Source organism: Lepisma saccharinum, chromosome 2 (assembly GCF_977018435.1).
Source record: "Lepisma saccharinum chromosome 2, izLepSacc3.1, whole genome shotgun sequence".
In the NCBI taxonomy this organism is placed as follows: Eukaryota; Metazoa; Arthropoda; class Insecta; order Zygentoma; family Lepismatidae; genus Lepisma; species Lepisma saccharinum.
In genome coordinates, this window is record NC_139230.1 from 82,574,634 (window position 1) to 82,592,364 (window position 17,731).

At 34.9% G+C, this 17,731-nt stretch overlaps 1 protein-coding gene across 2 annotated transcripts in view; it reads right to left on the reverse strand.

Annotated features, from left to right (window-relative positions):
* Strip (striatin interacting protein) overlaps nucleotides 1-17,731 on the reverse strand; it is a 165,787-nt gene that overhangs the window by 112,038 nt on the left and 36,018 nt on the right. For both annotated transcript variants that reach the window (XM_083117463.1, XM_083117464.1), the window contains 2 exons: nucleotides 8,411-8,527; nucleotides 3,429-3,590 (listed from right to left, as the gene is read on the reverse strand). In XM_083117463.1, coding sequence (XP_082973589.1) covers nucleotides 3,429-3,590; nucleotides 8,411-8,527 — 279 coding nt within the window. The remainder of the gene's footprint in view (nucleotides 1-3,428; nucleotides 3,591-8,410; nucleotides 8,528-17,731) is intronic.

A 17,731-nucleotide genomic window follows, 5' to 3' on the forward strand; every position in this document is an offset into this window, starting at 1 on the left:
ATAAAAATAGAAACTAAATATATGCTTACAGGAAGAAATGAAGTGTTAGATAATAATCAAAATTAACAGTTCATTTGAATCAGTTTCTACTAAATTCAAAAGCCAAGGAGTAATATTAACAAATGAAAACAATATTAAAGAGGGAATTAAATTCAGGTAATGAATGAATAAATATTACTTTTCCATTCTATCTATCCTCTCGTCTAATATCAAAGAATGTAATGGTTAAAATACACAAGTCAGTAATTATGCCTGTAGCTTTGTATGGATGTGAAACTTGGTCCCATACACTAAAAGAGGGACATACATTAAGTTTTTGAAAATAAAATCAGAAGAAAGAAATTTGGATCTAAAAGAAATGAATCAGGGGAATGGAGAATGTCATAATACTGAACTGCATAATCTATATTAATCACCTGATATTAGAATAATTAAATAAAGATGATTTCTGTGGGCAGGCCATGTATCACACATGGGAGAGAGTGGAAAAGTTTACAGTGTTCTTGGGAAAGCTAATGGCAAGAAACCTGTAGGACAGCCAAGACAAAGATGAAATGACAATGTTAAGATGGACATGAAGGCAGGTCAGGACTGGATTGGTCTGTCTGTGTTAGGGATCAGTGGAAGACATGTTGCTGCAGTAAGAAGCCTTGATGTTTAGGAAAGCTACCGAGTTTGTTTGTTAGAACAGCAAGTACTTTCACAAGTAGTAAAATTTTGACATCTCTCCTTCACACAAACCCAATTAGCTTCAAGTTGGCACACACTTGGGATGTACTATGTGGAAATTTCATTAAAAAGTGCAGGCTCAACTAGGACTCAAACCTGGGGCTCTAGCATACCATGCCATTGACCTACCAACTGAGCTACCAACCCAGCCCCTGGTTTGCCCAATTTTGATTGGTTGTGCAATGGCACAGTATGCCAGAGACTTAGGAAGTCTTGGTGGTCAAGCCAGCAGCATTTCTTACTAAAGTTTCTACATGGTACATCACTAAAGTTTCTACATAGTACATCTCCCATGTGTGCCAAGTCATAATGTAATTTATAAGAAACTATGAACCATCAATGCCATCAGTGTTTCAATGGCAACAGATCCAATTGTGGTAGGAATTCCATGTAAGAGGCAATTCCACATAAGTAAAACACCAACAGTGAACAATCAGGCAGAACCATGGTTGGCTCAATAGGACAGTTGGTAGAGAAATGGCACAGTATGGCAGAAGTCCAGATTCAAGTTCTGGTCGAGCCTGAATTTCTTGCTGAAATCTCTACAAATCCTATTAGATTTGGTTGGACCATACTGACTTGCAAATGTATATATCTATGTATTTGGGTAAAATTTCGATTGTTTCATGTTATTTCTCCTAACTATGCTTGTTGGGAGGGATATCTTGTTACTATGTTTTGTATTTACAGAACTACACATTAGAAAACTGCATGCCTGAAAACCTTCCATCTGGAGAGGGATATGCAGTATCAGGGTTACCTCATGCATCAGTGTATCCTAAGCATCAGGCCAGCCTACTGAAAATGTGTTCGTTTCATTAGATTCCATGGTTGAAAACATATTTAAAATGTAATTTTATACTTGTCAACAAGCCACACTTTCGATGTAATCAAAGAATTGTTCTTTATAACTATGCAATAATTTATTAATATTTGATTTCAAGGGTTGTTGATTTGGCGTTTTACGTCCACTTTATGCACAGTAAGGTTAATCGGGACTGGACCTACAGTTTAAAGTTGGATCCAAACCACTATGTGCCTCCACCGGGTATCGAATCTGGGATCCCTTGATTATAAGGCCATCGGGGAGGCCCTTTGATTTCAAGGGTACATATTAATTAATAAATAAAGCTTAAAAAATTGGAAAGCTATTATAAAGTAAAATTGTTTGGATCATGACACTGGCATCAACTTAAGAAAAGAATAATAATTTACCAGGTCATGGTCTCACCAAGGTTGAAAACCACTGATCAAAATGTATTTTCCCTGAGATTTCCTGAGTTTTCCAGAGTGAGCATTCTTTTTTCCAGAGTACTCTCATGAAACAAATTCAAGAATAAAATGAAGTAGCATCTCTGTGCATGTCACTGGTGATAAAGGTTACAAGTTTTCCAAAAGTTAAACATATTTTCAAACTGTATTATAGTGTATAAAAAAAATGTCATTCACATCAGATACAGAGTGAATATTTTCACACATTTGACCAACAAATGTTTACAAATGGAATGCAAAATAAACAAATTTAAGGGCTACATCTTGAAAATAGTGCCCATTACTGACTTTGGAGGAGTGCAATTCTTGACACTTTTAAAATACGTATAAAATTAGAAAACACCAACTTTTCTTAAAAACCTGAATAGTTAATTTTGCTTCTAAAAAATTAACATTCCAAGTTGGCTGCAGGAAGTGGCTTGTACATATCTCTCATTCCTGCAAAAGGATTGAGGTTGATCTAACTACCAACAAAACCAAGGTACATGTTGTGATTTTGTCTTAGCTGCTTGTAACAAATTAATCAAGTACCTCATGTATACTAAACTGTCCACCTCCATGAAAGAGTGGTTATCTCAGTATGCTAAAACACCAAAGAACCTGAGTTAGAATCCCAGCCTGGACATGGGTGTTCTTCGTGCGTGTCTCTTCATTAATTTTATCACTCATCCTAATCATCACAATTAACCAAAAATGGCAGAAAAGTAATGCTAAAAATAACAAAAATCAAAAATTAGGCACAATAAGGTAACATTTATTAATTGCAAATATCATCATATTTTGCAATGAAATGCAAAAAATGCCATATAAATCAATTAACAGCTGTCCAACTCTGTGTTTCTTCAACATTTTTCTCTATGATTATTTATACTTGTCAAATTACCTGATGGTAAAATTACTTAGAGAGATACTTTTGGTAATCTTTGTCTGGCTTCATGTATGAGGTTAAAATTCAGGAGCAAAGGTTGATTGTTTTGTTAAGGTATAATAAGGTTTTTCTCTTTACACAAGGCTTTCATAGTTGTATCTAAGTTATGAACACACACACATGCCTGCACACACATGCATGCACACACACACATACATACATACAAACATACACACCTGCATGCCCACACACATGCATGCATCAAAAAGTAACTGTAAAACTATATATCATAGCAAGATTTCACTCCTTGCATAAACAATCATTCTTTATATCATAGCAAGATTTCACTCCTTGCATAAACAATCATTCTTCTCAGAACAGCAGAAATGAGAGTATTTCCTGCCAGAAATAACTTACTTAAATAACTGACTTAAATAACAATGAAAATTATTTTTTGTTTAATATTTAAATGACATCAAAACAGTTTCATTTTGCAATTGAGGAGATAATACAGTATTGCATTTTACATTCACAACACCTCTGCTCTATTTAAACTTACCTGAGCTAAATACAAGAAGCACCTGGCAGCTTCCATCCTAGCAGATTTACTAGACACTTCCAGCTGGTCAAGAAGCTTCATTACAACTGACTTTCGTTGTTCATCTGTCATACTTTGCCAAAGCGGTTTGAGTTTATATTTTTCCATCTGCTCCTCGAAAGCCTGAAAGTGGATAGTAATTTTAAGGCAAATTTACAAAATTTCTTACTTCAAGAAAAACACTAAAAATGTGAGCTTATGTAAAAACGAGAAAAATTATGATTATGGACAAGAAGTACAGTTTTCCTTACTGAACACAAAAAGTCATGCGGGAAGAAGATTTAGGTAGCCTGATGTTGGATGGAAGCTTGACTCTTACATGGGCACTTATAGAAGAAAACTTCTTACATACCTTGGGAACATGATACTTAATTGAACTACACAAAACCCATGAACAAAGAATGAAAGGTTGAAGATGAACTGACAGCTGTTAAAATTATGAAAAATTGCTCTGATTAGAGAAAACCATTAAAATTGAATAGTGAGTGTTTTCATTCTCCATGATAAGGCCTATCATTGCATGCTGGTAACAATGCCACCTTATAATCAAGGAGTACCAGGTTCTAACACTAGCCTATCTATGCATAAAGTGGACTTCAAGTTAACATTGACAAACTTTGTGATTCTCCATAAAATTACACAGCAGTCTAACACATTCATTAATAATATTTTTAATATTATCCAGCTTAATAGTAAACTCCAAGATTCGCATACAACTGCAAAGTAAGGAGAAAGTGAGATGTGTAGAAAGAGAGAATGGAAGACAAATAAACAGAGGAAAGAAGAATAGAAAGAGAGGAGGAGAGAAAGGATAGAGAGAAAGTCTGAGAAACAGAGGAAGAAAGAAGAGAGAATAAACAGTGCAAATAGAGCCAGAAAAATAAAGACAAAGATAGGGAAATGGAGTAAGAAAAGTTGAAGAAGAGGGAGAAACTGTATCTGATCCATTATCACTGGAGCAAAGCCCACCTGAAAACATTTCATACATCCTTGAGCCCAACAAAAATCTAGGCACAAACATACAAATGACATTTGTTGTTAGAGGATTCAAAAACTGGAAGAAGGCAATAGAAAAATGGCAAGCTCATGAAATATATTCAGCTTGTCCACATGCTCAAAAAAGTCACCAATAGAAACACAACTGGCATCAATCAAAATGACTAAGCAGAAGATAACGTTTATGTTTGATCATCAATATTAGTTCAATCAAGTCAACAGTTGCCGAAAACTCTCACTAAATCAGAAATCCAATAATCGAACTCCTTCCCTTACATTAAAAATGTTACTTACAACTATAAAATTTATCAGTTTAAACTGTTTTAAAAGCCCCAAATTTTTTGGGTTATAACGGAAATTGAAAATAATGAAAAATAATTCCATTACACCATTCCACATCAATACAAACTAAAACACATACTACAGGGAGGTTATTTCAGTCGTTCACCGCCAGCGTGTCGGCCGTTCGGCGGACTCTTCATGCAACAGGTCCCGGCAAATTGCGTTCAGGAAGTCCGTAACAGAAACCGCTTGTTTTGTAATGTTTCCACTTTTCACAATTACAGTTACAATTACAATTGAAATAAGCACATACCTTGTCGCAAGGATGCTGGAAAAGGTGTCCTCGCAAATACAAATATTTCTGGCACCTTATTCCTGACATCTAATCTTAGATTAGACATCGCTACTTTATCCTCAGTTGACATTAAGGGAAGACAGCATCCCGGCGCATAAAGCAAACCGAAAGCGTAAAATGATATTTAAAAGTAATAATAATGATGATCACTAACCTCCTGTGTTATAAGAGATGTTGAAAATGACCTCCTTGAACCTTCTTAGGTTCAAGAGATCCTGTCTCTCGTAATTCCCTGACCACTTTTCTGCAAGAATTCGTTTTCACGTAATTATCGTACATAAAAACTCTCTGTTCAAGAGTATATTTGTTTAACGGCATAAGTAATGAATGAATAACAATTAACACACAATAAACACTGGCCATGAGTAGCACATTACAATAACACAGTATAAACAACACGCGTACTGATAAACGCAAACAGAAGTGAACATGAACGTACAGTGACTACGTCTGGTAGCTGACAGTGTTGCTAACCATTTTTCGGCAATGTCCCTACAGACGTAGTCAAAATGTCCCTACAACTGACCAAATGTTCCTGCTCCACGTAAAGCGACTAAAAAAAAAAAAACACCTCATGAGCATGCAAGACAGAAGATAAAATATACACATTTACTTACCAAATCTTTCTGCTCGGTGCTTCCACAATTAATGAAGGAGCGAATTTACAGTACAGGACCCCTCCCCGATTTTTGTAATATTTGGCATACTCACTAATTGAGGCCTCCTAATCACGAATTTGAAGTTAAAATTTGTGGGTCATGTGTAGAAATTGCAAAATAAGTTAAATTGAGTGGTCCGCGATCGGCACGATTGCTCATTATTTACCGGAAGATTTTGTGTTTCCAATACTTAAAAAACGAAATATACATTCATGATATTACTACGACCCCAAATTTTAACTATGTTTGCTTATCCTAACCTAACCGTACCTGAATGGTTCGTGGGGCTATCCGTCAATGGTTTGTTGGGCTACCCGTGCATGTTTTTTTCGAGCCCAAATTTTAACTATGGTTGCCTTGCCTAACCTAACTTAACCTAACCTTACCGAGAATGGTCAGTGGGGCTATCCGTGAATGGTTTTGCGCTAATGGTGATTACGAACCGATAAAAAATCTTATTTTCGTAGCACTTTAACGGCAAACGTTCATCATCGAAGACGCCATTTTCGTATCCTGCAATTTTATGATTGATGTACTGTTGCCAAATTTACCTGTAATCAAATCAGTTCTTCTACATCGTGATTGTCGCTGTCACATGTAAGGACGTTCTTTGGGCAATATACTGAAATCCATAAGTTTATTAATTAGCCCACAGCCATCCTCCTGCACACTCAACCTAACAATCTGTACAACATTAACAACTTTTTACTGTTCTCTTCCGCCATTATTACACAATTCATGCTCTCCAAGTATGAAATCAACAGTGTGGCAACGCTGTAGAAAGCGTAACTAATTGCAAACGTCAATTGTTCATATCAACAAATATGGCTACCATACTTGTATACGGAGAATCATTGCGAGAATTGAAAAGCTTATTTTACAATTTCTACACGTTAATGAACAATTTTTTCACCTCACCCCAACATGTTAACTTGAGATAAATCATCACGACTAATTATTTCGTGAGTATAAGACGTAGCATAGAAATTACAGAAGGGTCCGGTATTGTAAATTCTTGCCTTAATGAATAATAGGGGTGTGCGGGACAGAATTTTTTGGGTCGGGACGGGATCGGGACGGTAATTTTTTTAAATCCCGACATTCGGGACTGAAAAATTTGCAATTTCCCGACCAAGTCGGAAAATTTTCGGGACGGGAAATGTTCGAAATTTTCCGAAGCACTGGAAATTTAAGTCATTTTCACTTTAAGTGATTGTTTTTGCATTTCTAGAATAAAAATTTACAATTTTCGATAAGTTCCAAAAACTTACAATGCAGAAAACGTCGAGAATTAACGACTTTTTAAAGTGACCATTCGGTATTTCCCGACTGCTCGGGATCCCGAAAAGTCGGGAAGTCATTTCCCGAAGTCGGGATTGGGACGGTAATTTTTTTTCCCGATCCCGGTCCTGACTTTTCGGGATCCCGCACACCCCTAATGAATAACGTTGAGTCGTTTACTATTGATTATGTTATTTGAAGTCATACATGGTGTTGCTGTGAAGAGATAGATGTTGGTTGGTGATATATGCTGTATTTCCTGCAGTCTTTAACAATTTTGGTCCCATTTTATTTCCCTTTGTTGTTTTTGTATCACTTAACATTGAAAATATTCTTTCCGTTTCCACGTTAGAATGGGGCAATGTTAGCACTATTTTCGCGAGAGTGGAAATGTTTTCAAAAAAGAACGTGCCTTGAAAGTTTTTGGTAACCGATAACATGTTCCAAAATTCTGATGGAGACTTGTCAGTTAGTTCTTTTTTTTCCTCCTCGCTAAAGTATCCAGATAAACTAATACATAAAATGTAATTTTCCAAGATTGAAAAAAGTACCTACGATTTCCCTCATTTGGCAAAATCTGTCCCTACGCGGGCGAAATTTAGTGAAAAGTCCCTATGCGTAGGGACATGTCCCTACGGTTGGCATCACTGCCGATACGTGCAGTTTGAAGCGCCCTCTCGCGGCTGACAACTCCCCCAACCTCCGATAAGTTGCTGGCGCTGTCGCGACAACTGAGGATAAAGTAGCGATGTCTAATCTAAGATTAGATGTCAGAAATAAGGTGCCAGAAAGATTTGTATTTGGGAGGACACCTTTTGCAGCATCCTTGCGACAAGGTACGTGCTTATTTCAATTGTAATTGTAACTGTAATTGTGAAAAGTGGAAACATTAGAAAACAAGCGGTTTCTGTTACGGACTTCCTGTAATGCAATTTGCCGGGACCTGTTGCATGAAGGGGCCGCCGAACGGCTGTCACTCTGGCGGTGAACGACTGAAATAACCTCCCTGTACTTCAGAAACAATGCAAAAGGAAAAACATACAAGCATACTTAATTTGATGTCTTTTATAATTCATAAACAACAGCAGGACAATCACAAATATTCATGTAGTATTTACTTGTATTTGCTACATTATAAAAAAGGAATAAAAGACTCAAAATTTCAGAAACTATGACCAAAACACAGTACATAAAATAACAGGAAATAGAAACCTAGAACCATAAATGCAGGTTTTTTAATTAAAACAGTGAAATGCAGCTATGTGTAATGATTGAAATAAGAATTATTAAATTTAATTTACACTCATATTAACTAAAGAAATTTGGTGTAATAGAGGTTTCAAATGCACTTTCTGACAAATTAACATTACCTTGACATTTGTTTGAAATTCTTGCTGTTCTGTATAACTATACAATTCAGAAATTTCATTTGTGTGTGTGTCAGCATCATCATAAAGAAAATCCAAATCTGGACAATCTCCACCTCCCTGAAAAATAAGGAACAACAGATAAGATCAAGGCATTTTCTTACAATCTTTCAACAAATGCTATAGTTTTAATATGCTTAAGATACTAGCTATCACAAAATATAATTTCTCACTGTACATATGTTGGTAAATACAAACTTTGCCACTGATGTAAGAGCTTCATCAATTCAAAACTAAAATAAACACAAGTGTACTGTCACCATACTTAAAATATACATTCCATCATTTTGCATTGTAACAATATCTTTTAATAATAAATGTGTACTATGGAAATAAGTATATTAGGAATGAGACAAATTATCCAATATTTCTATAAATATCTCAGTGCAAAAGTCTGCAATGAGCTGTTCATTGCCAAACATTTCCAATGGAGGTGTCAATATAGTTGAGTCCAAAGAGAATTTAGTTCATTATTTCTTTGCCATGTGTTTTAGGTTGGGGCGATTTCATGTTATTGAAGTGTTTTTCTCTTAGCCAAAATTATAAGATTTTACATAATTTCTTAATCCAAGAGCATTATGTAATCTTGGCAATAATATAACAGGTAATACGATGCTGAAGATGCCATTCTTAAGAAGTTGTGAAATAAAAATGTAAAGTGCAATGACAAGTGCGGTTTGGTTTCTCTCAGTTTCAGTTCACTTTATGCATAGATAGGCTAACTGGGACTGGACATACAAATTAAAGTGGAATCCAAACCACTACGTATTGAACTCGGAACTCCTTGATTACAAGATAACAATGTCACTAAGCCATCCAGAGGGCAAAGGTAGCTTGGGATGGCCCAAGTAGCACACGATTTTACACAAGAAACATATTTCGTGTCACTCGGGTCATTCCTAGCTGCAAAGGGTGGCAATACAAAAATTCTGACTCTACATTTTATGTTCCTTTCTGGCTTTGAAGTATATATAATATGGTAATTGTAATCAAGGGGTATGTCCAAAATAATCCTAAAAATGTAATGTGTTGGGGGTATAAAAAAATCTTATTTTTTATACACTAGGTCATGACAATAAATCAATGGTAAGAGATGCTTTCTTTGTATAAAATAAGTATTTTCCTGCCAGTTTATCTTTTGTCTACAGTACTTTCGAAAAGGTACACATGGCTTCCTAAGACATTACAAGGAAGGAACTAGAATGTAAAAATGTTTGTTTTTTTAATTATTCTTTCCCAGAGATGTATACATAAAAAACAAAGTGCAATTTTTAGTAGCCATGATAACTTACAAAAAAAAAATAATTAAGAACAACTGTGAAAACAGAAGTGTACATATACTGAATTATTATGTTTTATTATTTAACACACTAACTCAACAATAAAGCTTAAATTACCTTGAAATCTTTTGCGAAAATTGCAAATGATAGTAACAAATACTGTGCAAGTATTAATGTTTCTTGAGTTCTGATATCTTTGCTATTGTTTATGATCCACTCTTTCTAGTTTTTAAACATGGCCTATCATTTCTCAGGTTAAAATTAAATTAGGGTCATTCCATGTCAAATCGACCAATTTCAGAAAAGTTTCCAGGTTTTTTTTTTTGTTTTTTTGATTTGGATGAAATTTGGCATGAAGGTTCAATCATGTCTGGAAGGCTTGTATTCCAAATATTAGGTTCCTCTGAGAAATAGTTCTAGAGTTATAGTCTGTGGAAGAAGATGGGCCACTACAGAAAATGTGATCCAAATATGAGAAATGAGCCTCAGAGCTAACTTCAGGACTCAATAACTTTGGAACTATTGACTACTGCCTAGTGATATTAACATACCAAACAAACCTTCCACCAAGGAACACGTGGATTGCATCAAAATACACTCAGCTTGTTTATGTTAGCAAATAAAATACCCCAAAATATGCCTTATGAAACCTTACGAGTCAAAAAATGCATATTTTGTGTGCCAGGAAGGTGGCATTAATTTTTCTAGTAACCCTGATGTGAGCTCAGTATGCACACATTATGTCGTCTCCATATACAGGGTGTCCAGCTTAGACCTTTAACATTACAAAACAGTATAACTTTAGTTACATTCAATTTCAAATGAAACGTATTGTTTGTATGGGAGTGGCAACTGTGGCCATTTGCGAGAATCACCAGTACTTTGAGTTGACGTGACGCACATGCGCATGTAACGCATAAATTCCAAGATGGCAGAGTGGACAGTTCAGCAGAAAGTGTTCTGCGTTCTTTCACTTGCAGAAAACAAATCTGTGAAGCTTGTTCAATGTGCTTTTTCGCGTGAATTTAATCTTCAATGTCACGACAATGTTCCTTCCTATGTGAATATTGTTAAGTGGGATAAACAACTAAGAGAAACTGGAAGTGTTGTATCGGTGGGCGGGAAGTACGTGAAGCGGAAGGTATCAGAGGAAAACATTGAAGTGATTTGCACTGTATTCACAAGAAGTCCAAGAAAATCAATAAGATGTGCAAGTTTAGAGTTCAAAAATTCCTCAGTCTACTATCCATGACGTTGTGCACAAAAGGTTATGTCTACGGGCATACAAGATCCAAATACATCAATGAATTTATCCTGATAATAAACCTAAAAGACAGACGTTTTTGGACAAAATGTTAACCGAAATTGACAAGAATGCTTTTCTGGGCAAGGTGTGCTTTTCTGATGAAGCTGCATTCCACACGTGTGGCAAAGTCAACAAGTTTCCAACAAGACGGAGCCTCAGCACATTTTGCTATCATTGTACGAGAGTTTCTCAATGAGCATTTTCCTAGATGATGGATAGGAAGAGGATCTAAACCACTTGCTTGGCCTCCATGCTCGCTGGATCTTTCCCCCCTAGACTTTTTCTTTTGGGGGTTCATCAAAGACCAAGTCTACAGTATGCTTGACGAGAACTTGGAAGATCTGCGTAACAGAATCTGTCAGGCGATTAACAATGTGACCCCTCAAATGCTAGTGAATACCTGGATGGAATTGGAATATCGGTTCGACATCTGCCGTGCCACAGGGGGCTCATATCAAGGTTGTATGACGTTTTGTGAAGTGCTGGTGCTGGGACAAAAAATGCATGAGTTTTTCTACCAAAATGTACATTTTGGTAATAAAATTGTGTTTCTCTACAAAATTACGCTCTTTTGTAATATTAAAGGTCTAAGCCGGACACCCTGTATATCACCCAATCCATAATATATGTAGTTGAATATGCAAGAAATTGAAAAATCGCAGGAAAATTGTGGATTTTTGAAATGGTATAGCACAAAAGGGACAAGAGATATCCAAGCTAAGTTGCATACACTACATAATTAGACCTTCCTCTAATGTGTGTTAAAATTTCAACTTGTTATTGCAAGGCCCTAGTACACAGTAAAGGTAGACCCTTAAATGCCCAGTGAGTTTTTTAAATGATTCTTCATCTGTTAAAAAATGTTTAATATATTTTCCTATATTTAAGTATAGAAATAAAAATATATCTATCAAAATAAATTCATTATTAATATGTGTTGAATTGATTGGTTGAATTGTAATTGTTGGGTGCATTGGCACATGTGGCCATTTTGGACCCAGGTATGTGTTGAATTGCACAATATTATGTACATACATGTGTGTTTTTTTACAATTGCTGTCTTTTTTCATGGAAATAGATGGTGACTCTAGGGTTCTGCATATTTCATTTTTGACAGAAACCTGAAATATGAGATTGTACATTGTAATGTTCATTTTTGATGTTCATGAAATATGTGAGGTACATCTTTCTAGTACATTTTGTGAGAAAATTATGTGAAATCAAGTGTAAAATGTGAAATAAACCCTTACACAAAATTTACAGGTTTCTGCATCACAAGATATTTGGAAAGTGTATGTTTGAAAACCTTGTCCTCAGAAAGTTTAGTGTAAACTAGTCCAAACCTGAAGATTAATATGCTGTGTGTATATGTGAGTACCTGCTCCACTTCATTTATCATATTACATACTATTATGTTAATTTTATCCTCTATCTTTTGTATTAGGTTGTCTTTCAGCCACAGAGTATTATGACTCCTGGAAGTTCAGTGATTATCCTTATGTATTTCAAATTTGGCAGCCTTGGATTCAAATCCTGGGGATAACATGATTTGTTCTGTCATCTAAAAAAGTGAGTCATACAAAATTAATTTTCCCTAACCTTGTACTATGAACTTGGAAGCTTGTAACAAGCAGGCAATATCATGATCACTAACGCATATACTAATTGTGCACATTGGAGTTCACAAATATTATATCCAAAGTACTTATTTCAGATTGCATGTATACTCACAAGCATTAGAAATATGATGTGGGACTACTTGTGCTAAGTGCAAGTCAATGGATGTTATTTCATTGAATTTTAGCGACATTTTTCTATTTATATTCCAGCAAATGTTATGATTTTCAATTTTTTTTACAAAGGTTTGTAAGGGCATGCCCACTACTTGACATTGAATTCATTCAAGTTTTATAGCATCCAAGTTGTAAATTTCATGATATTAATTATTTATCTCTGAAAGTCACAACAGTAACATGGGCATACCCATAATGTTTAACCAAGTTTTGTAGTGCAAAAGTAAGTGAAAAATACACTGTACAAAATACATAGTACTACTAAATTTGTTGAGTGTACAACCCACTTGTACCTGCTATAAATATGCAGGGGTGAAAAAGAAATATAAAAGTAAAACTGATTATGGCTTAAACATCATAGAGAAATCTTATTACAGAAGCAAAGTTACAAATGTCAAACACAATAAACCCCTAATAACAGTCAATATAATTTTTATGAAAGTTTTCCATATTGGAGAGAATCGTGTGTTGGTTCTCCCTCAAGCATATAATGATCATGTTTTCAAGTTATCTGTTACAGGATAATCATTTGTCACGATGTTATTTCGTACATACCAACCGAAATACATGTAAACCATACCACCTACACTTGATCACCATGGTTACAAATGGAAATAAATCCTTGCTCTCACTGTGTGACTTGTACAAGAGCAATACCATCCCTTGATAAAATTGATAAAAGTAAAGGGGTTTTACAACTTTCAAACATAAGTCTATGCTTACTGACAACCTTATTTGGCAGTGACACAGAGTAGAATTAACAAAACTTATCTTTAAAAACGTTGATTCTATGCATAGTCTTTTTTTTCTTGTTACTGCATAGGAGTGTTTAATAACTGTGTGTTAATTGAGTGGCTCAGGAGTAAAACTTGATAACCCACAAAAGTATGAAACAGAGAAAAATACAGGTGAAAGTTTGTCCATTGCATTGTGGTTTATGGGTTACTTAGGTGTTTCTGACCATCACTAGCTACTCGAGGATCTTCTTCATTCACTATTGTACAGCAAATGGAGACTGTGCAGCAACTGCATCTAATATTAACTCAATTTTGAATGGAGTGTGGGTTATCAAGTTTTACTCCCAAGCCACTCAATTATAACAATCACTGATATTTTATTGTACATCAAAGCCTCCACTAAAAACAACCAGGAAACACGAAATCACTTCAATTTCCCACCCCTTTTCTTTTTGGTACTTTCACATGAATTATCATTAAATTGTTATGGGTCTTTGTACACATGGATTTGTATTTGCAACAAAACCAACCATATTAATTGTACAAACACAATCACATGTCAGCTGTTATAGGATAGGGTTTTGTGAGCTTCTACTGAAGACCCAACCATAACTGTGTCCACAAATCGGGAGGGAGGGAGTGACTGAGTGAGTGTGAGAGTGTCTGTGTGTGAGTGTTTATCAATGTCCATGTCACTGCCAAGGTGGGTTGTCATCAACTACATTATTATAAAAGTATTATAAATACTCTAACTGGGATCTCAATGCACATGGAACTAAAGTCAAATTGCAACCAATCACAGGGGAAACAAATACACTCATTTACTAGCATCACTCCAATGAGAACACTTTGCTCTGTCACCTATCAAGATAATTTAATAATTTTGACTTCACCACTCACACATTGCTAATCCACTGTCATAGAATTTTAAAAAATAGTTTTGAGCTGATCTTACATGGGAAACTTATTGTAAAGAAATGTGTATATACAATACCCAAATACAGAAAATATATAAAAACAACTGCACTTATTCCTGAGAGCTCAAGTAAGTTACTGAAAACTTTAACATAATTTTTTTATTCAATACTATATTCCTTGTTGAAAATAATCTTGATAACTTGAAATTTATAATATTATTACCATAAACATAACTGTTTACAGTTGGACCCCAATTTCAGTTTCCATATTTTACATTTTCTTACTTTATATGGTATACCTTCTTTAACCCACTATGGTAACATGTTATATTTCTAAGTTTTACATTTTCCTCACATTGTATGTTCTTGTTTTTAACTATAGTACCCCAAAAAATGTATTATCAAGGTTCCACTGTATTGGAATTTGTGTAGACCTGATTGGACCTGGAACCAAATTCTTTGCTGTAATGTTTACCAAATTTTAATAAGGAAAAGGGAACAAGAAAACATTTGTGTAGTCCTACTTCACCAAAATCAATATGAACAATCAGTTACTGGATAAACTATATTCTGCCCATCTATTTTGATCCTAGCAAGGGTATATTTAGGGTTAAATGACCGGCAGCCTGTTTCTGGTGAGATCTGCAGACTTAAAAACTGGAGCCTGACACATGTATGGCATTTAGCATGTACGAGTAATGGATTACGAACTTTCAAAACCAAAGATAAGAAAAATAATGTATGGGAAAAACATAATATTAACAAAATAAAAAGTATATCTATTTACATACTTCCTTACAGATACACAACAAAAGGCAGAATAAACATAATTATTGCATATTGTTGCATAAATTTAGTTACATCATCCCTTGAACTTTTTACATGTAGAAGTGCATATATTATTTGAGGAGTAAGATTTAAGACTGTTTGTATTCAAGAGAACTGCATCAAAAGAGTTCACAGTTGCATGTAAACCATTACATGTTCTTCTCAGAGTTTGGGAGCAACATAATGCAAGTAACTTGTGTTAGTAACACATTACCACAACTGCATCGGTAATTGTAATGGTACTTCATTACTTTGTGTCTTCCGTGTCACCTTGATAAATTCAGAATTATTTGTTAATATGAAACATGCTTAGTTTTACATAGAATTTTCAGCGAAAAATGCAGGCTCAACTAGGACTTGAACCTGGGTCTCTGGCATAAATATGGCTGGGACACCAATGTCCCTCATAGATACCGTTGCTAATGACAACTGGGACACTGGTTTCCCAAGGAGTGTTGTGTAATATTGGGAACACACTGCATACTACAAATGTTCGGAGATAATGTTTTGAGTTTCATATGAGACTTGACATATGTCATTAGCAATTAGTAAATTTTAATTTCATTCTGACTTTCATCTTCTTCTACTTGATAAATGACAATTTGATTTAATTGGCCATGGGCTTACAGCCCATTTTGCACTGAAGAAAACAAGATATAATTTTTAACTCTAGCAATCATAATATGTGAGATACAGAAAAATATTTGGAATTTTAAATTTCCTGCCAAACAAAAATAACATGGCTTTCAGAATAATTTTTTTCCTCCAAAAGTATCAGCAGCCAGTGTGAAATTCTTGCCAGAGAATGGAACACATATCGGGCAATACACGGGTACAGTTTTTGAACCATCATGTCCTGCCATTGCCTACGTGGGGGGGGGGCATCAAAATTCAATTTCATAATAAAAGTTGTTTTTTTTTTAAAACAAAATTAATCTTCTTGTTCTTCTATTTGGTAAAAGAAAATCTAGGTTTATGGACTGTATGGTTACAGCCTAATCTTCACTGAACAAAATGAGGCATAATTTGTAGCTCTAGCATTCATAGTTTCCCAAAATAAAATAAAAAATAAAATCTTGGCAAATTAAAAATTTCCCACTTGAAAATGCTCCCAGCATCAAGGCAAAACTGGGGAAATCAGCCCTGGCATCTAAGAGTTAAGGTACAACTAAAAAGAATAGTCACCATAGATGTTAAGAATGAATGTATAAAAAATAAGAACTATCAAATGGACAAATGGACATGTGTTGTAAAGTACATGAGGAGACACATAAGGTTTTCATAATTTGGCAAAGTAATAAATATCTCAAATATTTTCATTGATATAATTAAGTTATTTGATTTAACTCAAGTTAGGAAAACAAATATAACGTTCTGAACAGAACATTTTGTAATGTTGTTGGGTACAATTTTAGAAGAAAAATAAGTTCTTAACAATAAGTAGTAATGTCATCAAGAAATACTTCAAGTGAATTTTCTTTAATGCCTTTTTGTCATAGTTTAAAAGCATTTAATCACTCTTGGTATTATGTTTGTAAAGGGAAAATTATCCTGCTGTGACATCAATTGTGGCTTGGAAAATTTGGCAAAGTTTGAATCCACTTTATGCCCAGATGGGCAAACTGAGCCCAGGCCTAGGGTTCTATATGATTCGGTGTTTTAAGTCCACTTTATGTACAGTGAGGCTAATTGGGACTGGACCTACAGTTTAAAGTGGGATCCGTACCACTGTGTCATGTGCCTCCACCGGGTATAGAACCTGGGACCCTTTGATTCTATATGAGAACAGAACCACTGTGTGGTTTTTGGCTTGGAAGTATCTGTTGTCTAACTAATTTGTTTCTCTAGGTGCAAATGGTTTCAGGGAAGTAAGTGGATTTTATTATATTGATAAATGAGGGATATAAAATCACTTGTGTGTGGACTGCAGGCATGCAATGAATACACTGATGCATATTTCACAACTATACATATTGGTGCTCCTTGCTTAGATCCACATCTAAGGTATTATTCAACAAAAAGTCATGAAATAAATAAGCAATATTATACTATTGCATTCAAGAAAGAGAAATGTACATAATATTTGAATTGAATAAAAAAAGACAGAAGAGGAAATGATCGGGTTCAAATCCAATGACTAGTAAATTAACACTTTTCGTGGAAGCTTTGACAAAGATAATACAAACTCAAGCAACTTCCACATCATTTGTTTATTCATGCATAATTGTAAAGTAAAGCTTACTGTGTGAAAATGCATTTGTATATGTAATTCTGTCCAAGCCCACTGAGAATTTGAATATGTTCTTCTTGTACTCTTCAGACATGACCACGCACAATATCATACTGCAGTGTTGAAATATCTCCAATATTTTTGTAAAATTACTGACATATTCTTTTTCTCCT